Source organism: Leuresthes tenuis, unplaced genomic scaffold, assembly GCF_036924035.1.
Source record: "Leuresthes tenuis unplaced genomic scaffold, fLeuTen1.0.hap1 SCAF_16, whole genome shotgun sequence".
Taxonomy (NCBI): Eukaryota; Metazoa; Chordata; class Actinopteri; order Atheriniformes; family Atherinopsidae; genus Leuresthes; species Leuresthes tenuis.
This window is the reverse complement of record NW_027325370.1, coordinates 27,345,958-27,373,243: the sequence shown is the minus strand read 5'-3', so window position 1 is coordinate 27,373,243 and position 27,286 is coordinate 27,345,958. Positions and strand designations below refer to the sequence as shown.

General features: G+C 39.8%; 1 protein-coding gene across 1 annotated transcript in view; it reads left to right on the top strand.

Moving 5' to 3' along the window:
• The window catches only part of LOC140271988 (rho guanine nucleotide exchange factor 10-like protein), a 68,661-nt gene that overhangs the window by 29,420 nt on the left and 11,955 nt on the right, over positions 1 to 27,286 (top strand). The window contains exons 9-21 of the mRNA XM_072367288.1: positions 832 to 909; positions 1,207 to 1,386; positions 1,879 to 1,995; positions 3,031 to 3,123; positions 4,874 to 5,044; positions 7,173 to 7,318; positions 9,570 to 9,736; positions 13,281 to 13,396; positions 21,940 to 22,067; positions 22,206 to 22,306; positions 22,393 to 22,514; positions 23,616 to 23,702; positions 24,341 to 24,564. Coding sequence (XP_072223389.1) covers positions 832 to 909; positions 1,207 to 1,386; positions 1,879 to 1,995; positions 3,031 to 3,123; positions 4,874 to 5,044; positions 7,173 to 7,318; positions 9,570 to 9,736; positions 13,281 to 13,396; positions 21,940 to 22,067; positions 22,206 to 22,306; positions 22,393 to 22,514; positions 23,616 to 23,702; positions 24,341 to 24,564 — 1,730 coding nt within the window. The remainder of the gene's footprint in view (positions 1 to 831; positions 910 to 1,206; positions 1,387 to 1,878; positions 1,996 to 3,030; positions 3,124 to 4,873; positions 5,045 to 7,172; positions 7,319 to 9,569; positions 9,737 to 13,280; positions 13,397 to 21,939; positions 22,068 to 22,205; positions 22,307 to 22,392; positions 22,515 to 23,615; positions 23,703 to 24,340; positions 24,565 to 27,286) is intronic.

Below are 27,286 nucleotides of genomic sequence, written 5' to 3'. Positions count from 1 at the left end.
TTTATCACCCTCAAGTGGAGGGTTAGGGTTTATAGGTTTATAGGTTCCTGTTCACAGATATGTCTCCAGATTCTCTGCACGTTTTGATGAGATGATGTACTGTAGATGATGAAAGTTCCAAAGTCTTTACAATTTTAGATTGAGGACAAGCTTATTGAAATTGCTTAGTTTTTGCTTAGTTTTTATTGCTGAACCTCTGCCTATCTTTAATTCTGAGAGACTGCCTCTCTAAGGTGCTATTTCATATTCAGTCATGTCTTTTTTGAGATTCAAGATGAGCAAATATTTTTAATGAAGTAGTAAAATATTTAGTTTTGAACATTAGATACATTTTTTATATTTAGAAATATATAGAGTATATATATATATATAGAGTACTATATATAGAGTAGTGGTTAATGAGACTGACAATCATTAAACTCTTTTTTTGTATCTACTATGTTCACAGCATCCCACTTTTTTTGGAATTGGGGTTTTATTTGTGATATCAACATGATTCCCTGCAACAGGGTGAAAGAATATGACAGTTGCCATTTGCCTGTTTATTTACAAGATCACACAAAACTTAGCCAGCTGGATTTGATTAAACTTGGTGGTGGGTTCGAGCAAGTTAAAGAGGAATTAATACCAGGATCACTTCGGTTGAATTTGGGAAAAAACAGCGAGAGCTTTGGAGGATGCAATCTAAGTACTCTTATTTTGAAATTTATATGAAAGAAGTGTAATGTTGTTACAACATTTTATTGATATAACTTGTTCATAACCAATTGTAGGCTATTCATTCCAGAATGATTTGAATACTATCCTCACTATACTCACTATGTTCATCAGGTTGTCAGACGCCTCATCCTAAGCTCTATTGTACAAAGTGAAAGCAGCTACTTGGACTCTCTCAAAAGAATTCTGCAGGTGAGTCACACCTCTCCTCGGGAAACACTAAAACTGCATCAAAAAACTTATTGTGAGAAAACTAAGCCAGCTGTCTCTGGGCAGTCTGGAAAAGCGCTCAAGCCATTGAAAATAAGAAAATACAATGCCAGTGACATAGCATATTATGTATTATTTAGCTGATAAGAAATGATTAAGGGTGCGTGCATCTAATTAAAAAAAAAAGAGCAAAAAGAAAACAAATTACTCCTACGCAGTGTGATAATGGTTGACGTTGACAGAAACATAACCACAACATGAACTTTGTTTGTTTATCAGGAGTACCAGAAGCCTTTGCTGGAACCACAGACATTGGTCCTAAATCCAAAGAAGGTGCATCACATTTTTTTCCGTCTGAAGGAGATCCATCAGTGTCACTCAATGTTCCAGATAGCCCTTGCATCCCGTGTGGCTGACTGGGATCACAGTGAGATGATCGGCGACCTGTTTGTAGCCTCGGTCAGTTGCATGGAATCCATCCATTTTCTATACCCTGTTAATCTGTCGGTCAGGTTGGGGGGGGGGGGTGCTATGACAATGTGGACATACGGATTCTAGTGGTAGAATAAGGAAATTGGAAATAGAATCATGTGTCTGTTATGTTAAACACATTTTTAACCTAGTTGGTGTCGGAACTTACAAAAGACATGTGACAGACAGGTATTTGAATATATATCATTAACCATATCAATGCACCATGTGTCTTGTGTATCATTTCTTAAACAGTTTTGCAAACCATCCATATGTCGTAATATTTGAAAACTTACCATTTTTGCCAAAAATGAATATGTTAATGATAGCTAGTTCCAGAAGAAATATTCGAATAAAAGGGTGGGTTTAAATCAGCTTGCATACAAAGAGGCTATAGGCTGTATTACCGGTGATTGGGAACATTATGATACAAATACTGTATTGGCCCTCATCAGTCCTCATGTGATACTCTGTCTATAGTTTTCAAAGTCCATGGTGCTGACTGTGTACAGTGACTACATAAACAACTTCACCAACGCCATGGCACTCATCAAGAAGGCCTGCATGTCTAAACCTGCTTTCTTGGACTTTTTAAAGGTGCACACACTTTCATATTTACACCACATCATCCAGTGTTGCTCTCCAGTGTTGGTTTTTACTTTAGTTTTTCAGTTGTTGCCTCTGATCAGCACATCTCAGACCTACAGTCAAAGTGAGCATGATGAAAACAGAGCACTGACTCATGTGACTGATATCATCAAGTAGTTTCAGCTGTCAAACAGTAACACTACAATATATACAACACAGTCAGCATCTGCTGACTCAGTCTGTTTTATCAGCTGGGTGTTAAGGAGAGAGTGGCAGGTTAAACTCTGATGTCATGTGACCTGACTTCGAATGTTGTGCGCCAATTGGCGTAGCTCTTCTCTGCTCACTTGCAATGCTCCCCGCTCTGGTCAGAGGGGGGTTCCCCCTCTAGTCAAAGCTCCAGAATATCAAACATGAAATATATCCAGTTATAACATGGAACATGCACACAAGCCTTGCAGATCACATATTTTGAGTTTTCACACAGAGTGATTGATGGCTGTCGTTCAAATGGCTGATACACCTAAGATCTGTTTAATTTTGTCTGCGACCTCTAACAATTGTCAAGGACTTTTGTGGTGTGAACAAAGCTTAATTCGAAGTCAGTCAATATGAAAAACAGTACTGTAGTTCTAAGACTGACACTAATAGCACATGGCTGTTGCTCCAAATAAGGCCATCCATGTTTTTGATGGAAAACTGCCTTTAAGGTGTAACATAGTATTTGGTTCATTGTATGATACAGAAAAATCATCTAATGTATATTGAAACCAACCATGTGTGTCAATAGATACGTTAAAAAAAAAGAAAAGAAGCCATCTATTAAGGGAGGTGATAAAATGATTTTTAAAAATCATTTAAAAAAGTTTTAAAAAGTTTATGCAACCATAACCATAACAGCTTGTGAAAGCAGCTTCATATTTTATTTTTTTAAAAGTTTAAATTAATCAAATACTGGCTTATGAAAAATATTTACCCTTCTGAAGGGTAACTTCTTTGCAGCAGAGAATATTGACAAAATCTTCTTTCATTGTGCCTTTTTAGAAGAAACAGGCATCCAGTCCAGACAGAATCACTCTGTACGGCCTGATGGTCAAACCTATCCAACGTTTCCCTCAGTTCATTCTGCTGCTGCAGGTGAGCTTACTCTGAACACCCATCAGCATGTCTCTCCATTTTCTCATCATCAACAATTATACATTCAACTTCTACAACTTCATATTCAACAGCCATTGTAGATTGTAAGAAAGTGTACTGACTCTTTTACTTGTAGCATGGTTAGTTTGTTACATCTGTACTGAAAGACATCTGTTATACAACTCCAATTCCAAAAAAGTTAGGACGCTGTGTAAAATGTTGATTTAAAAACTAGAAAAAAATGCAACTGGAATGGCTGTTCCTACCTAGCAGCAGTGTGAGTGCTGATGATGAATGAAAGCAACTTATCTGTAAAAACAAAAAAGTTTCTAATGCTTTATGTTGGTGAAACAGCTTTTTTAAATTCAATAACAAAAAACAAAAAAGACATTAACGATGATAATGAACACATGTAGCAGAACACCAGATTTGAACTAGGGTCTCCCACTTTCAAGCACCTTATGAAAGAGCTACTCAACAAGGTGAGCTATTCGGAATTTTTTATCGGATCATTTTACCGTTTTGCAAAAAAAAACAACATTGCTTTATAATGGTACAAAAAAAACGAATAACCAATAGAAACACTTTCTAACTGGGTTTTCAAAACCCTGCATGCATTCTATTTGTCTTTTCTGCAACATGCTTGATTGAAAATGCCCTTCAGCAGGTTAAAGAACCATTTATCTGAATCAGGTGTGCTCAACCAGAGTAGCATGGAAAATATGCATTTAATTGTTATATCATATGTTATAACAGCATATATTATCAAGCTCAATGCAAGATTTAAACCAGGGCTTTGTACAGTAAGTTCTATGTGAGGTTCCGTTTGCACCAGTTCAAACCTATTATTCAACAGTCATTGTGCCTGATTTATAATTCACTAAAGCTGCAAAGACCCTTACTCATGGTGCAAAGTGTCGCAACCCACAAATCAAGGATTGTCCAATAAAATTTTTTTAAATATGCAAGGCCTTCCCTGAAGAAGATATCCTCTGGATGGGAGCAGATGTTGCTCTAAAACCTGTAGCCTTTCCAGATGTGCAGCTTTCCAGTTCCATAGGCATTAATGATCCCACCACATGTGTGCTCATACATATCAAGCTGCCACCGTGGAACTTGCTGCTCTAACCAACAGTGCTGTCATCGTGGTTGATTCCACAACATCGGATTGATGTGTATAAGAACACAGCGACGGAAGGCTGAGCCTCCTTTCTGTGGCATGTGTCAATTATGATGGGGATGTCTTTTTTTTCCACAGAGGAGCTACCAATATGAGAAAGAGTCCCGATTGAAGGAAATTAAAGGCTACCTTCCCTGTGTCTGATGGATCGTGGATACAAAAAATGTTGACTAATCATCTAGAATAAACAAATATGAACTCATACAACTATTCTATTATCTTATTATGCTTAATAGTAACAGGAAGGATGAAAATGGAAAACTGTTCATTGTTCTGGATATGATTGTAAGATTAAGCTAAAAAAGATGGCTGTGGTCCTCATGAAAATTTCACACACCTCACACCAACCATACTAATTATTACAGTGGTAATGTGATTTTTAAATGACGTATTACAGAATCAGCCAGTAACAGCAGTTTTTACCTTGAACAGGGCACACACCAGTGTGGCCCTGCTGATCCCTGTGTTTAAAATGAGGTGACTGTTAAAGCATATTATTGTGTTAATGAACCACCCCACATTGCTTGCACTGTCTTTGTATTCTGCTCACACTTTGTTGCTGTGTATCAGGACATGTTGAAGAACACTCCAAGGTCCCATATTGACCGGCTACCCCTACAACTGGCTCTCACGGAGTTGGAGACACTGGCTGAAAAGCTCAATGAACAGAAGCGTTTGGCAGACCAGGACGCTGAGATCCAGCAGTTAGCTCACAGTATGGGAGACCGCAACCTCAGGAAGGTGCCAGATATTACACTGTGACACACACGCATGAAATGTAAATAATGGGTTTGTTTTCACAGATTGAGATTTTCATTTTTTCGAGGGCTAAATTCACTCTTTCTATACACTATTTTTTCTTGTCAACAATGCACATAAAGAGTCACTGTGTGCAAAATAAATCGGTCAGTAAATTTCACAATGATGTGTCTGTTAAACTTAAATATTTCTTTTGTTCAGGTGAACTATTTTGCTTTTGTGACATCCCTCTGACTTTGTTTCTCCACTAAAGACAGAACAGGTTTTATGTTATCGTCTCAGCCCTTGTTAAATGATACAACACACGCCTCAGGCATGAGTGCAGACGTGCTGAGAGAAAGTGGGAAAGGAACAAGCTTCCCATCTCCTTAGAAATTCCACATGACTGCATGTCCAAGTATCAGAGGGCTGTCGAAAAGACCGTTTATTTGTCTAATACTGCTTCAAACAACAACCACAGGCCTCCAGTTCATTTGAATGTTTTTCATTTAACTGGGGTTACATGAGTGCCATTGGATCGGATTAATGGCTAAATTACAATAAAACTGAGTGATTAAATTCACATAGAGACCTTAATCTGACAAAAACATCAGATCGATTCGGGTTACTCGCAATCGGATTAAGACCCCGAGGTAAATCGCTCCAAACATACACTAAACGTGCATGTAGATGGCAGAAGCACGTGGTCGGTTGGATTGAACGTTCTGTGCATGCTTGATTTCACCCGGAAGTCAAAGGAGACGATATGACTGTTGTTTTTCTGCGTGCCAGGCATTCCCTAGTTATGGTTGTTTCTCGCCTACAACATTCAAACCTTTTACAACACTCTCTTCCTTCATTGAATCTAAATTGTATGAAGCCCATTGAGTCTTACAAAAGGGCACATCTATAAACAGCTATAACCAAACCCACATAGTCAACTTGAAAGAGGCCATTTCTCAGGTAACACAATTTGTCTTATGCCCTTGTCAAATGCCAACACGGTTATAGTGGGAAAATGGCTAATATTTTCGTTATGTGCCTTTGGAATGTGCGTTTTATGGCCAGTGATTCTTACAGAAGGGCACATCAGAGCTGCTGGCCTGTAGAATATCCTGTGTGTGGGGTGCTGGCAGGGACACAGCTCAATAATTAGGCTTTTTTACACAACAGTGGGAGGTAGCGAGTGGTATGTTAGACTTATTCACACATTTGGGGGTGTCATGGCTGCTGGTAGCCATGTACACAAACAAGGTTTGAACTCAAAAGCAGAATGAGACTGAGTAAGATGGAGAATAGCTTTATTTACAATGATTTGTAGATACAGAGGTTTCCAGGAGATTCTGGTCCATTGGGTCACTATAACAAGAGTGATTGTTAGTAAACTTCAAGGAATCCGTAATGTGAAGCAGGAAGAGTCTTACTTGTTTCCAGACGAGGATTGACACAGGAGGGGTACAAGGAGTTGTAGATGGTGTGAAGCTGTTCAGAGGTGCTGGCAGGGCGAGCAGGCATGAGAGACAGCAGATCCAGAGTAGAATGATGAATAACCGATGTAAAAATCCAACAGGATTCCAGGAATGAAGATCTCAATCAATCAGACAATCTGGCGTCATCCTTATAAAGCCAGTGACTGATGAAGGTAGATGAGCAACAGGTGTGCTGTAGGAGCTTCACAGACTCCGCCTGACACTCTCCATGGCCTGCTCCACCCCACCTGCAACACATAGGCTACAACTCTGACGGGGGGATTTCATTGCAGACTAAAGTCTGCACTTTGGGACTTCTATGTTTAAGAACTTTTCTTAACTTGATGTCAGGAGCTGAAAAGAAACACACATTTAATTTATTTATTGACATCCACTATTTTTACATATCCCCAATCTTGTTTGCATAAAGACAGGTTTGTGTTGAGTGAGGCACTTGTCCCTAAAGCTCAGCAAAACAAAGGGAGAATGGTTTCTCAGTTCAAAAATATGTTTGTGAGGCTTCACATTTCTACACTTCACTCAACTATGAGTTACAGTTGTGGTTGAGCGCCACTGCCTTCCTACATGTTCTGATTTATTTACTTGAATAGAGTTTGCAAATAAGGATGTCCTGTAACCACTGACCTGCTTCACATTTGCAGCTGCTGAACGCAGAACAGCGACAACTGATTCAGTGTGAGCTGCTGACAGAGACTGTCTATGGTGATAAAGGTCAAGTTCTCAAATCAAAAGAGCGAAAAGTCTTTCTCCTGAACGACACTTTGATTTGTGCCAATGTCAACCTGAAGTAAGTATCATATATTTAACCCCTGAAGATACCAGTTTCACTCCACAGTATTTCATTATCTGCATTACAGTTCTATTGATGGTATTAGAAGAGTATACATTTATATAAATGTGTATATTTTCACTCATAGTTGTGATGATTGTGTCAGATGAATGTCAGTCCCATCTTAGTGTGCTTTCACTTAATTAAACATAAAATAAAAATGCATCATTCAAACTCATTGGTCTAATGCCCATTCAGAGAGTGTGGCCATTTTGTTTTCTAGAGGTAAGATTTACAGGTCTCCACTAAACATCTCACATAGTTTATGCCTCATGGGCAGTCAGTTTTTGGGAGGCGTACCATTTACATAACTCATTATTTAGGGAAGAGCTCAGCTGCAAGCACATCTTAACTGAGTGGCCTACATGTGTGCTTGTCAAGTCACTTGTGTTGACATTGCTTGTACATTCCCAGCTGTATGTTGGGACAGTCATTTTCTAACTTTGCTCACATGTCACTGCAGCATTTTTCAGGAACTGATGATTTACTTGTTCTGGTTGGGGATCCAACTACAATTGTCTGCTCTCCTGAAACATTTCATGTTGTGCAATTGGTAGTTGTAAAAGTGTATTGAATTGAATTTTTATATGTAAGAGCCACTCATCATCCAAACAGTAACAAACTTGCTACACTTGGTTGATCCTCCCAGTAACGCTTAGAATTTGAATGGCTGAATGAATTAATGTCACGAACCTCTGGAGACAGGACACAGATGCAGGGTCTTTCACTCTTTTTAAGTGTTTATTAATATAACAAGGCAGGTGAGGATCTCCGAGCAGAGCAACGGAAAAGGCTGTGAAAATCCTAGAGCACCCAAGGAGGATCGCTCACTGCAGGCTCATGGAAACTATGGCTGTGGTCAATGTGAAAACTATGGAATAAGAAAAGGCTAGTAGTGAAGCTCATGGACGCAGACAACATACTGGCACAAGACAAGGGAAACACAGACCATTTGAACACACAAAGAGCCAAGGCGAACAGGTGGAAACAATTTGGAATCAGGGAAGACAATCAGACGCTTGACACGGGAGGAAGGGCAAGATACCTGAAACGAGAGGGAAGTTAATATTTCAAAATAAAACAGGAAATGACGAAACAAGACAAGAATCAAAACGTAAGTCATGACAAATAATTAGTGATCAGATGTTTAGATATAGAAGTAAGGCATAATGCTTATGAATACTACATGTGTCTGTGTAAATATACAGTACATATCAATTGATTCTTCACTGTCAGTGAAGCACCCTTTCCCTTTCATTCTCCATACACTTGACCACAGTTTGTTACCATTGTTTGTGACTCTGATTGGATGTTTGAAGTATATGACTCTGGGGCCAATCAATTAAATTTTTTTTATTCATACAGCACCAAATTACAACAAATGTCAATGCACTTCAAAGACACAATCCACTTCAAGTAAATTAGAATCCATTTCATTGTAATCCAGTAATAATACAATCAAATCCAATTAATTAAATCCCAAATTAGTCCAATTCATACAGCGCACATTAAAAAAAAAAAAGTAGCCTAGCTCAGGACACCAACAGATTGCAACGAAACTTCTCTTTGACCTAACCCTAACCCAGTCCTGAGCATGCACGAGGCAAATGTGGAAAGAATAAAAACTCCCTTTTAAGAGGAAGAAACCGCCATCAGAACCAGAACCAGGAAGGGCGGCTATCTGCCTCAACCAGCTGGGGGTTGGGAGGACAGAAAAGAGGGGACAACAAGCAAGGCCAGAGATACCTTCTGATAGAGAGAAACACAAGTTAATGACAACAATGATGTCATCTGTACATGGAGGGAGGAGAGGTGCATCATGGGAGCTCCCCCAGCAGTCTAGGCCTATAGCAGCAGAACTATGGGGTGTTTCAGGGTCAACTGAGCCACCCCTAACTATAAGCTTAATCAGAGAGGAAAGTTTTAAGCCTAATCTTAAAGGTAGCGAGGGTGTCTGCTTCCTGAGTATCATGAGCATAACAAAGTAAATTTATTTTATGCTGTCCATCAACCAGACATCTGCTCTGATGAACCACTTGCCTAATATGTATTTGCTCTTTGACTCCAATCCTGCTGTAATGCTAGTAATATAGTCTGATGATGGCAATGTTTTAGAGATGTGGGAATTAGAGAGGACAAGAAGAACTGAAGAAAAAACACCAAACTCCTACACAGGATGACTGCCTTTTCTATCATGTTTGTCCACCAGGGGTCCCCCTGAGATCAGCAGCCTGGTTCCTGTTGGTCCTAAGTACTCGGTGAAGTGGTGTGTCCCTCTGTCACAGATTCACGTGGTGGAGGTTGGGCAGGACAGTCTGCAGAGCAAGGACAGTGTCATCACAACCAGACGCCACAGCTCCACCTCCAGCACCACGGGTACATTCCTAGCTAAACATGTTGCCTTTTAACACTCACCACACACTATGACATACAGTAAACACAAAGCTCGGAGCGTATGCAGACAATACACCAGAGATTCACTATGGATTATTTCAAGCTTACTTCTTACAGATGTAAAAATAATAAATGACAAACTCCAAACAGTAAGTAAGATATCAACCTTGCATGATTTACTAAAAAATGTTTTTATTTCACTTAATATTTCAACTAAAGCTTAGGATGTGCTCTCTGAGGGACTGTACACTGTTGATGAGTCAGTGTTTGTAAGTTCATATAAAAAATTTGTTGAAGTGTTGAGCTACAGCAACCATGAGCACCGAGGATGGTAAATGTCAGCACACAGGTCCCAAAAGTCAAAATATAAAGTAAACACATCCAAAGTTATGAAACTCTCCTCTGTCTCAATTCATATGTAAATAGTTACCTCACTCAGGTGATTTGTGATTTTTTTTTGTTTGTGTCTATTCACAAGTAGTGTTTAACTGGAAAGGCAGCACTGAAACAGCAGTGAAGGGAAAAAGGACCTGTGAGTATCCTTTGCCTTTCAAGCAGCATCAGTACTCCAAATGAGAACTAGTACCCCTGCTCTTTCTGTGCTGTGGTGTCTCTAAATGTTTTACTAATCTGAGGTGTAGAATATTGTTTTCAAGAGTGTCCTAGTAGACACAGGCACAATAACATTTTACATAAAACATACTTGTAATAACATACACAAAATGGTTAGATCACATAAAACAAACAAGAAAGCCATCAGAAACCACAAACACTGAGAACTAAAGAAAAGATTTCAGCTTATTTACTACTTACTTCCTACAGAGGCAGCAAAGATCCATCATAACTTTTGGAGCTCGATGTACCATCATTTAAGATGTTTAAAATGGCTTACATTCCTTACGATTCAATTAGTTTTGGAACTGGTTTCAATTCCCTTTGTGTTCTATGTTTGGTATAAATGAACTTGTGTTTTTAGCAGAGATGTAACCTGTTTGTACATCTAATGTTTTTAGAGCATGTAGGTCTGGAGTAAACAGAGACTAAAAATATTACTTAAACTATTTCTTATTATTTCTGTGTAAATTATCACAAAGTTGAGCTGAAACATTTTTCTCAAGAACTTCAGACAAAAAAGGGAGATTGGATACAGGTCGATAATTAATTCAACTCAATTCAATTCAATTTTATTCATATAGCGCCAAATTAAAACAATTGTCATCTCAAGGCACTTAAATAATATAGTCCAATTCAAGCCAATTGGAATTCAATTCATTGTAATCATAATCCAATTAATTCATATAGAGCCAATTAAAAAAATAATATCCTAGCTAAGGAAACCAACAGATTGCACCGAAACTTGTCTTCAGTCCAATCTCCCGTCCTGAGCCTGAGGGACTGTGGAAAGGAACGACTCCCTTTAACAGGAAGAAACCTCTGACAGAACCAGACAGAAAAGAGGGAAAAGAGGGGGGGGAAACACCATAACGCCATTCAAAGGATATCTGTTGGAACAGGGAAACACAAGTTAATAACCACAATAATGTCACATGTACATAAAATCATTTGAGAAATTAAACAGGGGGAAAAAGAGAGCAAAGTGAGGAAAGGTGTGACAGATGAGGTCCCCCAGCAGTCTAAGCCTACAGCAGCTTAACTATGGGATATTTCAGGGTCACCTGAGCCATCCCTAACTATAAGCTTTATCAAAAAGGAAAGTTTTAAGCCTAATCTTAAAAGTGGAAAGGGTGTCTGCTTCCCGGACATTTACTGGCAGCTTATTCCACAAGAGAGGGGCCTGATAACTGAAGGCTCTGCCTCCCATTCTACTTTTAGAAACTCTGGGAACAACAAGTAAACCTGCAGTTTGGGAGCAAAGTGCTCTGTTAGGAAAATATCTTACAATGATATCTTTAAGATATGATGGAGCTCGGTCATTAAGAGCTTTATATGTGAGGAGAAGAATCTTAAATTCTATTCTGAATCTAACAGGGAGCCAATGAAGAGAAGCTAAAACTGGAGAAACATGATCTCTCCTGTTAGTTCTCATCAGAACTCTGGCTGCAGCATTTTGGATCAGCTGGAGGCTTTTCAGAGAATATGTGGGACAGCCCAATAATAAGGAATTACAGTAGTCCAATCTTGAAGTAACAAATGCATGAACTAGTTTCTCTGCATCACCCTGAGACAGGATATTCCTGATTTTAGCAATATTACGAAGGTGAAAGAAGGCAGTCCCAGAAACCAGTTTTATATGTGCGTCAAATGATAAATTCTGGTCAAAAATAACTCCAAGGTTCCTCACTGTAGAACTAGAAGCCAAGGAAATACCATCTAGAGTAACTATATAACTAGACAATTTCTCCCTGAAGCGCTCAGGTCCAAAGAGAACAACTTCAGTTTTGTCTAAATTTAGAAGCAGACAGTTCTGAGTCATCCAGGTCTTTATGTCTTTAAGACTTGCTTGTAGTCTGACCAACCTATTGGTTTCATCTGGTTTCATAGATAAGTACAGGTGAGTATTATCAGCATAACAATGTAAATGTATGCCATGCTGTCTAATTAGCCAACACTTCTGAATCAAGAGTAGGTTTTTTAAGTCTGAGGTACTTATCCTGTCAACAAAGACCGATTGAGCAAATCCAATATGGAAGTATTGATTAAGGGGAAAACCTCCTTGAACAGTCTGGTTGGGATTGGGTCTAAAGTACAAGTTGATGGTTTAGAAGAGACTATTGCTGTTGTTAGCTCAGAGAGATCAACTGGGCAGAAGCCGTCTAAATACAAATCAGGTTCTAAAAATACTTCTAAAGCTGCTCTACTTGATGATGCATCAGTGATAATAGTGGGAAGGATTCCATTAATCTTCTCTCTGATTGAAACATTTTTATTGATAAAGAATCTCATGAAATCATCACTGCTGAGAGTTAGAGGAATACATGGCTCAACAGAGCTCGGACTCTTTGTCACCCTGGCAACAGCGCTGAAAAGAAACCTGGGATTATTCTTATTCTCTTCTATCAATGATGAATAATAATCTAGTTTTACGAAGTGCTTTCTTATACTTTATTAAACTATCTTTCCAGATTAATTGAGACTCTTCTAAATTAGAGGAACGCCACTGTCTCTCCAGCTTTCTTGCAGTCTGCTTTTACGCAGAAACTGAAAATATTACGAAGGACTTTGTACTCATTGCAATAATGTCATATGAAGAGAATGCACTCATTTACATAAACAAATATCAGTTGTCACTGGCATGTTTGACCACTGACGATTGTATATTTAACTGATTGTATCTGCAGCTTTGGCGGGCTTTTGCATTTTTCATTTAGTTAACTTAGTTAAGTATACCATCATTCCCTACATCCTCTTTCATCACATGAAGGAACTGATTGAAGAATATCTTATTAATTAATTTATTTTTTGGGATTCGACTGGCTAAACATGATATGAAGTCAATATTCTTTAATAAGTAGAGGATGTTTATTCGAGGCTGATGTAGAAACTGAATGTGATTGACTATTTTCAGAAAAAGTGTTCTTGGGGCCTCCCAAACTGTACCAGGAACTGGAGGAGCTCCAACATGACCTGGCTGTGGTGGAGGAGGTGTCACTGTTGGTGGGCACGCTCCATGGTATCTACCAGGTAGCCCTGTTTTGTTTGTTTTTTTCTGCAAAGTTTCCAAAGCAAGTTTCTGTTCTACTGAGAAAGCAATGACTGCATTCAAAATGTCTGAATAATCCTGGAAATCGTGTTTATAATAAGTAATAAGTTATTATTACTTATTATTAATAGTTCATTTTTATTCTCTTGGTTTTGAAATTTGTTTTACAAATTTTCATCACCCCTTTCTTTGTCTTTCTTCAGCAAAATAAAAAAAAAAACAGAATCCGCATTTAATTATGTTTATTTTTAAATATTACAAAGGCAACATCTCAACATTAATTCCTAAAATTTGTCACTGGGATAAATAAAAATATTTCTTTGTCCATACTATTTGATTGTTCTTGAGAAAGATCTTCCCCTGTTACAGAAGCGATGGGACAGGTGTGCTGCAGGAGCACTCTCTAGTGTTTGGGAATGAGTAAAATGTTCCACATTTTTGGTGGACGCTAACTTCCAGCTGCTCAACCCTTCGTGGCCTTTTTTCCTGTGTTTTCAGTTTCATAATGTTGCAGGTGTTTTCAGTGGGAGGTAGGTCAGGCTAGCAGCTCAGGAGGAAGAGCAGTCGCCCACCAATCGGAAGGTAGGTGGTTCGACTCTGGCTTCCCCGGGCTACATGTCGAAGAGTCCTTGGGCAAGACACTGAACCCCACGTTGCCTCCCAGTGTATCACTGTATGAATGATTAGAAAAAGCATGTAGTTAAGTATCTTAAGACGTGCTGTATGAATGTGTGTGAGTGGGGTGAATGGTTAGAAAAAAGCATGTAGTTAAGTATCTTAAGACGTGCTGTATGTGTGTGTGAGTGGGGTGAATGCGGCATGTAGTGAAGCGCTTTGAGTGGTCAGTTAGACTAGAAAAGCGCTATACAAGTACAAGTCCATTTACCACTTACATGATGCATACAAGTTATACCATACCATGTTCACTAATGGATCACCTAAGATGGCTTTTCCACTGTGTTGGTCTGCAGGACACAGAGCAAAAATGAAAGATTCTGGTTGATCAAACCACAGGTCAGTCTTGAGAAATGTCTCTGAGCATGGACAGTGAGTCAGGGAGCATGGGGCACCAGCTTCACACATGGATTGGCCACCAGAGTCCAGACCTGAATCCCACTGACAATCTTTAGGATGTGTTAGAGAAGAGTTTTCAGGCAGTTGGACTCTCGACCATTAATATGAGATTAGAGAAAAAAATAATGAATTCTGGATAGAAACTAATGATATGATTATTGTATAAGTTTGTTGAAATCATGCCATGATATCAAAGCTATAGACGTACCCACAAAATTTATGATGGTGACTTTTCTTTACTCAGACAGTGTGTTTCTCTGCTTCTCTGACTCTTTTTGTGATCTTATGTATCTTCAGTGATGAAATCACCATATTTTATTCTCAATATAAAAAACTGGAAATTATTTTCTTATTCAAGGTGCCTCAAAACATATAATTTCATTAAATATGTATTAGTTATTGTCATGAATCTACCATTTAGATATGTTCTGAATAAGTTTGAAAATATGTTAATTTGTTTCCAAATGACATTTCATATGTATAGCACCTGATATGCACTATATTGCCAAAAGTATTCGCTCATCTGCCTTTACATGCATATGTAAAATCCCATTCTTAATCCATAAGGTTTAATATGACGTCAGCCCACTCTTTGCAGCTATAACAGCTTCAGCTCTTCTGGGAAAAGTTCAGACACTGACGTTGGACAGAAGGCCTGGCTCACAGTCTCTGCTCTAATTCATCCCAAAGGTGTTCTATCGGGTTGAGGTCAGGACTCTGTGCAGGCCAGTCAAGTTCTTCCACACCAGACTCACTCATCCATGTCTTTATGGACCTTGCTTTGTGCACTGGTGAGAAGTCATGTTGGAACAGGAAGGGGCCATCCCCAAACTGTTTCCACAATGTTGGGAGCATGAAATGGTCCAAAATCTCTTGGTATGCTGAAGAATTCAGAGTTTCTTTCACTGGAACTAAGGGGCCAAGCCCAGCTCCTGAATAACAACCCCACACCATAATCACCCCTCCACCAAACTTTACACTTGGCATGATACAACAGACAAGTACTGTTCCCCTGGCAACTGCCAAACCCAGACTCATCTATCAGATTGCCAGATGGAGAAGCGTAATTCCTCATTCCAGAGAACGTGTCTCCACTGCTCTAGAGTCCAGTGGCAGCGTGCTTTACACCACTGCATCTGACGCTTTGCATTGCACTTGGTGATGTATGGCTTGGATGCAGGTGCTCTGCCATGGAAACCCAATTCATGAAGCTCTCTACGCACTATTCTTGAGCTAATCTGAAGGCCACGTAAAGTTTGGAGGTCTGTAGCGAGTGACACTCCGCAGAAAGTTGGTGACCTCTGAGCACTATAGTGTAATTTTATGTGGCCTACCACTTCGCGGCTGAGTTGCTGTCGTTCCCAATCGCTTCCACTTTGTTATAATACCGCTGACAGCTGACTGTGGAATATTTAGTAGCGAGGGAATTTCACAAATGGACTTGTTGAACAGGTGGCATCCTATCAGGGTACCACACTGGAATTCACTGAGCTCCTGAGAGCGACACATTCTTCTTTCAATTTATTTTTCTTTTTTTTCAATTTTATTTATATAGCGCCAAATTACAACAATTGTTATCTCAAGGCACTTAAGTAATATAGTCCAATTCAAGCCAATTGGAATTCAATTCATTGTAATTATAATCCAATTAATTCATATAGAGCCAATTAAAAAATTAATATCCTAGCTAAGGAAACCAACAGATTGCACCGAAACTTGTCTTCAGTCCAATCTCCCGTCCTGAGCCTGAGGGACTGTGGAAAGGAACGACTCCCTTTAACAGGAAGAAACCTCTGGCAGAACCAGAACCAGGAAGAAACCTCTGGCAGAACCAGAACCAGGAAGGGTGGCCATCCGCCTCGACCAGCTGGGGTTTGAGAAGACAGAAAAGAGGGAAAAGAGGGGGGAAAAACACCATAACGCCATTCAAAGGATATCTGTTGGAACAGGGAAACACAAGTTAATAACCACAATAATGTCACATGTACATAAAATCAATTGAGAAATTAAACAGGGGGAAAAAGAGAGCAAAGTGAGGAAAGGTGTGACAGATGAGGTCCCCCAGCAGTCTAAGCCTATAGCAGCTTAACTATGGCATGTTTCAGGATTACCTGAGCGATCCCTAACTATAAGCTTTATCAAAAAGGAAAGTTTTAAGCCTAATCTTAAAAGTGGAAAGGGTGTCTGCTTCCCGGACATTTACTGGCAGCTTATTCCACAAGAGAGGGGCCTGATAACTGAAGGCTCTGCCTCCCATTCTACTTTTAGAAACTCTGGGAACAACAAGTAAACCTGCAGTTTGGGAGCAAAGTGCTCTGTTAGGAAAATATCTTACAATGATATCTTTAAGATATGATGGAGCTCGGTCATTAAGAGCTTTATATGTGAGAAGAAGAATCTTAAATTCTATTCTGAATTTAACAGGGAGCCAATGAAGAGAAGCTAAAACTGGAGAAACATGATCTCTCCTGTTAGTTCTCATCAGAACTCTGGCTTCAGCATTTTGGATCAGCTGGAGGCTTTTCAGAGAATATGTGGGACAGCCCAATAATAAGGAATTACAGTAGTCCAATCTTGAAGTAACAAATGCATGAACTAGTTTCTCTGCATCACCCTGAGACAGGATGTTCCTGATTTTAGCAATATTACGAAGGTGAAAGAAGGCAGTCCTAGAAACCAGTTTTATATGTGCGTCAAATGATAAATTCTGGTCAAAAATAACTCCAAGGCTCCTCACTGTAGAACTAGAAGCAAAGGAAATACCATCTAGAGTAACTATATAACTACACAATTTCTCCCTGAAGCGCTCAGGTCCAAAGAGAACAACTTCAGTTTTGTCTCAATTTAAAAGCAGACAGTTCTGAGTCATCCAGGTCTTTATGTCTTTAAGACAGGCATGTAGTCTGACCAACCTGTTGGTTTCATCTGGTTTCATAGATAAGTACAGCTGAGTATCATCAGCATAGCAATGGAAATTTATGCCATGCTGTCTAATAATGTTCCCTAATGGAAGCATGTATAAAGTAAAAAGCATCGGTCCAAGCACAGAACCCTGAGGAACTCCATGACTTACTCCAACATGTGAGGAAGATTCTTCCTTTACAAGAACAAACTGGAATCTATCAGATAAATATGACTTAAACCAGCCTAATGCAGTTCCTTTAATCCCAATAACATGTTCAAGTCTCTGTAACAGAATGCTGTGATCGATCGTATCAAATGCAGCTCTGAGATCCAACAGGACAAGAAACAAGTCCGCTATCAGAGGCTAAGAGGAGATCATTGGTAACTTTCACCAGTGCTGTTTCTGTGCTATGATGCACTCTGAATCCTGACTGAAACTCTTCAAACAGATTATTTCTATGTAAATGATCACAAAGTTGAACTGCAACTACTTTTTCAAGAACAAAAAAGGGAGATTGGATATAGGTTGATAATTAGCCAACACTTCTGAATCAAGAGTAGGTTTTTTAAGTAAAGGTTTAATTACAGCAACCTTAAAAGTCTGAGGTACATATCCTGTCAACAAAGACCGATTGATCAAATCCAATATGGAAGTGTCAATTAAGGGGAAAACCTCCTTGAACAGTCTGGTTGGGATTGGGTCTAAAATACAAGTTGATGGTTTAGAAGAGACTATTGCTGTTGTTAGCTCAGAAAGATCAACTGGGCAGAAGCTGTCTAAATACAATTCAGGTTCGAAAGATACTTCTAAAGCTGCTCTACTTGATGATGCATCAGTGATAATAGTGGGAAGGATTCCATTAATCTTCTCTCTGATAGAAACAATTTTATTGATGAAGAATCTCATGAAATCATCACTGCTGAGAGTTAAAGGAATACATGGCTCAACAGAGCTCGGACTCTTTGTCAGCCTGGCAACAGTGCTGAAAAGAAACCTGGGATTATTCTTATTCTCTTGTATCAATAATGAATAATAAGCAGTTCTAGCTTTACGAAGTGCTTTCTTATACGTTATTAAACTATCTTTCCAGACTAATTGAGACTCTTCTAAATTAGAGGAACGCCACTGTCTCTCCAGCTTTCTTGCAGTCTGCTTTAACGCACGCAGCTGTGAATTCTACAGATGTTTATAGAAGCAGTCTGCATGCTGAGGTGCTTGAATTTGTACATCTGTGGCCATGGAAGTGATGGAAACCCTGAATTTAATTATTTGAATGGGTGAGTGAATACATTTGGCAATTTATATATATATCAGACGTTGCTCAGTTTAACAAGGTCCTCATCAGATGTTGGGGTACTAGGACATACTGATGGTAAGTGGGCTTCTGGAATAAGACATTCATAGAATAGAGTGGTGGATCTGACATTGATAGAATACTACTATTGCAGCAATCCTAGTGAGAGGGGATATGTGCAGAGGATGTGAGACCAATGGATACTGCAAAACCTAACATCTGAACTATCTAAGAAAAAACTGACCCAGTGTTCTATTGTTCAGAAATGGAATTTGCTATTACAGTTAAAGGTTGATGAAGTACAACAAAGATGCAACAGCAAGAGAGAGCCAGGACAGGTCAGGGGGGATACATCATCATCCCTGCCATCTGAGAGTGGGTACCAAGCCATATTAGAAAGACTTGATAACTTTAACACAATTGCCTGCTGACCTGAGATTGAAGACCATGGATAATCTGGATATTTGGAACCCTTTGTAGCCTGTGTGGTCCACGGCTAGAAGACAAAGTATCTTCTTAATGTCTGCTAGAGGATGTGAATACAGAATTATTACCATCACAGAAACCAGTAAGCTGATGTACACCACATCTGCAGTGATTCTAAAGATGCTAGGCTACAAGATAAACAGTAAGTAACAAGGGGTATTACCCCTCATGGAGACAAAGGTTGGAGGCCAAGATCAAGGCAACACAAGGTGAGCCAGCTATTAGATCTTCAGAAAGGTGCAATGAAGAGGGAACTCCCTAAAAATACCACAAACTATCCATATTTGAGGCACTGGGGACCATAATAAAAATGCTCCATGACTAGTGGATCTGAGAGCTGACCACAGCAATCACCCAGAAACAGAACAAGTAACCATCACGGTGGCAGACATCCAAGAGTCTCAAGTATGAAAGGTGGACTGCACCAGGCCCTGACATGATAAACACCTAGTTACTCAAGAAAATAACTTAATTCCATGAATGTCTAGCAGCACAAATTAACCAGCTGCTAATTAATGAGACCCAAACTGAATAACCCAAGGTCGGACTGTCCTGAAAGATACCCTGAAGGGGCCACAGTTCCATCCAACTACTGGCCAATAACCGGCCTCTGTACAACACAAACGCTACCACATGAGTAGGGCCCAGAGAGGAATTGGGAGTAACATCTGAGAAACACACCAGCTGATGATCGACAAAACTGTCTGTCAAGACTGTAAGATCAGACATACAAACTGTCCACCGCCTGAATTGACAACAATAAAGCCTAAGACTCAATGCCACACACATGGATACTGGGATGCTTGGAGTGCTACATCAACAGCACAATAAGAGCCTTCAAGAAGAACTCAGTGGGACTGTGGAAGACAACCCTGGAGGCCATTTCCAAGCTAACTGCAAACGTTAACATCAAGTGCAGTATCAACCAAGGAGAAGGGTGGAAGGGGGAGGCCGGGGGATAGTGAGCATCAGAGCCACTATCCACAATGAAAGCAGCTGAAACCCAGGGCAAGGGAGTGAGCAGAGGAGAAACCATCGTGGAAGGATAAGCCTCTGTATGGGATGTACCAGAATCAAAATCTGTTTATTTCACCAAGATTTTTTACAAGGAAAAAACAAGGAATTCCACTTGGTACAAATGATGGCTGGTCTTGTCTGGGCACATAATCAGTCAATAAATCTGGAGTAAATCATTAAGATCAATAAAGAGTCAATCTGGCATAAAAAAGATGGTCAAAGTTAAAAGGGGGCGGTGAACAAAGTGCAGGGGGGATTATGCCTTGTAGAGGAGGCTGATTGCACAAGGGAAGAAGCTGTTCTGATGGCCAGAAGTTCAGGTCCGCAGCATTCTGCCAGTGTGGGAAGGGTCAGCAGAAATTAGTGTACAGTGAGAAGAGCAGGGAAAATAACACAGCTTTGCAGGGCACTGGTGCTGATGGTGCCGCTTTCTGAGACATGCCTACCCAGCTTTACATGCTGCTTCCTGTCCAACAGGAAGTCACTGATCAACTTGCAGGTGGAATCAGGCACATTGAGCTGGTAGAGTGTCCTGCAACCTCGCTGGGACAATGTTGTTAAAGGCTAAACTAAAGTCCACAAAGAAAATCCTGGCATAGCTGCCAGCAGTATCCAGGTGCTGGAGGACAAAGACTTGTGCCATGTTGACGGCGTCCACCACAGACCTATTAGCTCTGTAAGCAGTGATACTGGTGATAATTCAGGCTGTGACCCCCAAACTGGGAGAATGGCTTCAGCAGATTCCATGAACATTAGAGATCTCTGTTCGGAAGAGCACAGTTTTAGGAACAGCTAAGATACTGCATAGAACCTTCAATTGCCCAGGCCTCACAAGCTTGAAAGAGGGAGTTCATAAAAAGGGCGAGAGTGGAGATTTCTTTTATATATATTGCCAGAGATGAAAGTTAGTTCTGATGAGGCACTCTCTTTATTTCAGTCTTGTTGATATCCACCACAATTGTGTTTGTTTTTTGGCTCTGCAGCTCTGAAACTGAAGCTGATCTGTAAATGAGCAACCAAAACTGTTTTAGATACTTAATTCAGCACAATCTTATCACATTGTTACACATGGCTATATCTTACATATATATGATATATTAGTGTAACAAGATACTTATCAACCATCAATTTTCATCAGCATGATAAGATATGAAAAATTATTCTAATATCAAAGTTAGTACTTTCAGGAAAAAAAAAAGCCACAAAAGTTACATATGTTGTTGTCATAGGGTGCTCACTTTCACCTTTTTGTAGTTTTTCTGTGCTTGGGACTGTGCTGGAGCCCCTGAACCTGATGTTGAGGGTGCTTCCCACCCTCTGCATGGCGTGGTGTTGGAACAGTGGAGTGTTTATTGGAGATTAACAGAGCAATGCAGGAGGTCATTCCTGCCAGAGGTGATGGCCAAGCATGGTGAATCCTCGCCATCATTGCTTGGGGAAAAAAAAAAAAACAATTATAAATGTTATAACATCGTAATTCCCCTTTGGGATAGATAAAGTATTTTCTTTTAATTAGATTTTTCCCTTCTAACCAGTGAGTGGAAATGTGTTTGATTCCCATTTTTGAGGCATTTAAAAAATTTGCTCCAGATTTTGACTGACTATTAAATAGAAATCTGGCCTGTGTGATCACAGAGAAAGCTGTAAAAAATAAAGCTTTGTGTAGGATGACATTTCTTTGTTCTCTATATTTCATAAAGGATGTTTCTAAATCAAAAGCTTCCTTTTCCACCTGTTTTCTGTGTCAGAATCTCAACACCACAGTGTCTCAAGATTGGTGTCTCGCTCTGCAAAGGCTCATCCGTCTGAAAGAGGAGGAGATCCAGAACGCCAACAAATGTCGATTGCGTCTGTCTGTTCCAGGCAAACCTGATAGGTGAGTGTCAGGAACAGAGTCAGAAAGGAAAGGCTCGGGGCAGGAACAGTGAGCTTCAGCCCTGGTCACATCTTTGTTAGCAGGGCTGCATTAAAGTGTCTTTCATCTTCATGCGCCTATGTCTCCTATGTTTGTCAGGTCTGGTCGTCCAGTGAGCATCATGGTAGTCTTCAACACTCCCAGCCCCCATAGTAAGATTTCCTGGGTGAACCGGCTTCACCTTGCTAAGATAGCTCAGCGTAAGAACAGATCAGATACTTTAATGATGAAAAATACTTTTGCATTTTCATTTGGATTTATTTATTTTCTGGGTTTTTTTGTTTAGGAAAGGAAAACACTTCAGGTTGGGAATGTGCTGAAGAGGATGGGAAGATGAAAGCTCTGTTTAGTTTCCCATTACTGACCTGCTCACTTCCTGTTCCCTCCTCCAGGACACACACACTGAGGGTGAGAGAAGAGTTGTTGTGACTTGTGTATTTATGAAAAGTACCAGTCAGTGTTAAGTGTTAAAAGAACTAAAGAGAGTAGCTGCAAAATGATAAATAGACTGCATTTATACAGTACTTTTCTGTGACTCACTGACTACTCAGAACACTTTACACAGAAAACACTATGGAGAAACACCACTATGGTCAAAAATCTGAAAACAGAATGCAGGAAAGCTGAACGTAAGTGGAGGAAAACAAAGCTTCAGATTCACTATAAGCTGTACTAATAAAGCCTGCGTAGTTATAACAATGAGCTGTGCAAGGCCAGAGAGCTGCATTTATCTGAACTGATTAATAAGAATGCCAACAATTCTCTAACTCTGTTTGCTATGGCTGAAAAACTCACAAATCCTCATAAACAGTCAAACTCAGACCTCCTCTCCACTGAGAAATGCAGCGAATTTGCCAACTTTTTTAGCCCAAAAAAATTAAAAAAATTAGACAAAACATTCACGCCACACAGACCAACAAGAAAACTAATCTGTGTCCAAAACCTAGAAATAATTCTGACGTTATGTCACAATTTAATATTATTGATTTAAAAATCCTGGAGGAAACAGTTCAGCCACCCCAGCCCTCTCCTCTTTTCTGGAAACCCTCTTGGATTCAAGTTGCCTGTTCACCTGGATCCATTCATTGGCTCATCGCCTGTACCAACCTTTTTAATAAACCTGGTCTTTACTCAAATCTCCCTGAGTCGATTTGTGAGTCAGCCCGGCTTTTGCCATGACAATGGGAATAATGGCAATAAATACTGAAGCTTGTTCAGATTGTCATCTGCTGTTGCACTGGGAAAGCAGTGGGTGTTAAAAAAATAAAATGAAATGTGTGTGTGTTTGTCAGAATGTTTAGCGAGGTGGCAAATGTCACCCGTGTAAGATCCATGTGAATGTCAGAATGCAGGTTTTCCCAGTAGAACATTGCATTGTAAAGAGATGAGCTCTGTTATTCGCTTTACCTGTCAGTGGTTTTGATGCTGTGGCTTATCAGAGCACATGTGTCTGCCTTGGACCACAGGGCTGTATTCAGCAAATGAAACATGTCTTTTTCTGTTTGCCAGCTGGAAGCAGCTCTCCATAGCCCGTCACAATCCAGCCTGCTTGGTTTCTGTTCAACCAGTACTTGCTTACCACAGGGTTACCTCTGGGTGAGTGAAACTTGCTCCTCACCTGTTTACAGAACCTAAAACTCTTGAAGTAGATGGTCTGCATATTCATCAAATACATTGCGTGGCCAGAAAAAGTCTATTCTTGAGATGCCTTTTTGTTTCTAGTCTGTCTTTTATTATTTGCCTTAGTTGCTATTCTTGCTTTCGTTTTATAGTCATCACATGTAGTTGGAGTCTTATCTTGCCTCAGTTCTGTTCTGGTCTCAGTTTAGTTACTAGTTTATTCTGTTTCACATCCTCAACAGTAGTTGTCCTCAGATCCACACTCACCTGTTCACTGTCAGTCTGTCATAGTTGAAGTTAACTTACTCATTAGTTCCCCACAGTATATATGCTTTTTTGTTTATCTCAGTCTTTGTCAGATCCTCGCCATTACTCTCAACTTTGATCACCTCTGCAACTCTGTTCCCTGCTCATTTGTTTTTTTTCCAGGTTTGTTATTGTTTAGTTCTTCCACCACCAGCTACTTTAACAATGGACAGTTGGAAAAAATTCTAGCAAAATTGTAAACTGAAATCATAAAAAATTCCTGACATCTGAACGTAATCTTTCTGCAGTTTTAAACCTCCCTGAAATCTGCTTAATTTAGTTATATTTTTTGTTCTCATGGTGCACAGGTTGCAAGTGGAGGAGGCAGCTCCAATAGCGGCCAAGTGCAGATCTTGTCCTTAAACCGAGAAACACCTCGCCTGGTCAAAACTGTCCCATTGAGGTCCCCAGTCCTCTGTCTGGAGTATGTGAGAGAGCCATGTCCCAGCATAGAGGAGGAAGAGGAGGCTGAGAAGGCACAGAATGTTACCAAAATAGGAAACATCATCTGTGCCGGCCTGCAGGATGGCAGGTCAGTCATTTCTGTTTGCACAAAAGAAATTGTGACAAGTCATCTTTCCAGGTGTTTCTGAATGTATGCATAAGTATTATTGGAGCAAAAAAAACATATCCCTACATATATCACTTGATTTATAGATATAGAAAACTGTCACACTGACAATCCTGACAATAGTCGGCAAATTTGAAATCACAAAGAATGCTGATGAAAGTAAAATATCAGTCATCCAGGAAATGGATCTTTTTTTTTCTCTCTCATGAACATGACAGTCACACTGTCTCAAATCTCTCTGTGCTGGCCCTCAGTTGTGGTTCATTAAGTAGCAAATTAAGAAACTCATCTATCTAGGGTTGCTGGGTTTAGGGTTAGATACACCTGTATCTGTCATGCAGAGTTTTAAAAAGAATTTGTCCAACTGCAAATTAGGGATACAGGAATTCTGTAAGATATTTTCTCAGTATTTTGTGGCTTATTTTTTTTCAGTATTAACACAAATCAAATTGTGTATTAAGTAAGTGTTTACAGCTGCTTCAAAGAAGGAGATACCCTTTGCCCTATTCAATATAAGTTGCTCTGTATTATCTATCTGATAATCTATAGTATCTCTCCAGTCAATGTAATGATCTGGCACAGCACCAGGAGGTTTCACAACCATTCACACCTTAACTCAGTGATTCTCAAAGTTTGTGACGTGCAGAGCACCGAGTCATGGTAGGTTGGGTGCAATCGACCTGGGGGCCAAGTCTTGTGGTACTAATGATTAGCATCGGAATCACTTTCATGACGAAACATAGAAATTCACGCTGGGCAACCTGCTCATTCGCAGAAAGTCACATGAGCAACCTGCTCATTCTTCACTATCAGTAGTCTTACAGAAAAAGCAGAAATATTTGAAGGTTATGAAAAGAAAAGCAGGTGGTGCTTCTGAGACAAACGAGGCAAGTGCTGATAATCAACAAAAATAAGCCAAAAAGGAAATATGATGAAGCCTATCTTGCTCTTGGTTTCATGAGGAATGTGGTAGGAGATGAGGAGTGACCAGCATGTATTTTATGTCTGAACAAGTCTTTCAGTCTTGAATTAACAAATACATTACATAATCTTTCTGCATCACTCTGAGACAGAATGTTCCTAGTTTTGGCAATATTATAAAGGTGTTCCCAGAAACCTGTTTTATATTTGAGTGCCGTACAAAGAGCTATGAAAATATAAAACATAGATACAAACAACCACACACTGAAGTTAAGATACAGCAAGCGACAGATACAAATGTGCAAAAAGACATTAAGGCCAAGGGATAAGGGTGAGTTTTGAACCTTGATTTAAAGATGGTAATGAAGGGGTTATCTTATATGTGAGGTGGCACCTGATTCCACAAACAGCCGCCTAGAGTGGGAGATGTGAAGTTCATACTCTTAGAGCCTGGGAGCTGATTTGGGGTTTAAGAGGTCAGAGATATAGGATAGGGCAAGACCATTTAGGGCTTTAAAGGTGGATCCTGAGATGTACTGGCAGCCAGTGGAAAGGCAAGGACTAGGGTGATATGCGCCTGTTTTTTTGGTACCATTCTTACCACTGCATTCTGGACCATTTGAAGGTGTGGAACTGGAACTAGGAGAACTCAATGTAATCTGTTGCTTTCCTTAGCTAGGAAATTGTTTTTTAAATTGGCTTTGTGTGTATGAATTGGACTAATTTTAAACTTAATCAATTGGATTTGACTGGATTATGATTAACTCCAATTGACTTGAATTGGACTTTATCATTGAAGTGCCTTGAGATGACATTTGTTGTGATTTGGCGCTATATAAATAAACTGAATGGGATTTAAAGGCATGAATTTGTGATGACAGTGAGGGTTTTACTTCTGTGACAATTCTAAGCTTGTAAAAGCTGTTCTTGACCTCAGAGGAGATTTCAGAAGCAGAGCTCAGAATCAAATATAACACCCAGATATTTAGCACAGAGTTTGAAAATATGATGTGAGATTATTCAGGTTGGCTATGGGGGTGTTTCTTTTTTTGGAAGAGCCAAAAATAACCACCTCTGCCATATCACTTGAAATTATTATGAGGAAATTATTCCCCATTTTGACTTAGACTTCCTCAAGGCACTCTAGGAGAGTCTGAAAGAACGCCCTCGATCTCAGAGGAAAGTACAATTGTGAGTCGTCTGCTTCTTGAATATGTAAATGATAACTGGGCTGTACTTATATAGCATTTCTCTCGTCCAGCTGACCACTCAAAGCGCTTTAACAATATATGTCACATTCACCCATTCACTCACACACTCATACAGCACGTCCTAGTCCAGACAGCTACACTGTGCTTTCTACTACATTCACACAGTCATACACCAATGGATGAATCGGTAGCCAATGTGGGGTTGAGTGTGTTGCCCAAGGACGATTTGACATGTGGCCCGGTAGGCAACTCCTCTTCCTCCTGAGATACAGCCGCTCATATGTACAGCTGAGTATCAACTCTATTGCAATGGAAATTTATGCCATGCTCTCTAATAATATTACCTAATAGAATGTATAAAGTGAAAAGAATCGGTCCAAGCACAGAACCCTGAGGAACTCCATGACTTACTCTGGTGTGTGAGGAAGATTCTTCATTTACAAGAACAAACTGGAATCTATCAGATAAATATGACTTACACCAGCCTAATGCAGTTCCTTTAATCCCAATAACATGTTTAAGTCTCTGTAGCAGAATGCTGTGATCGATCG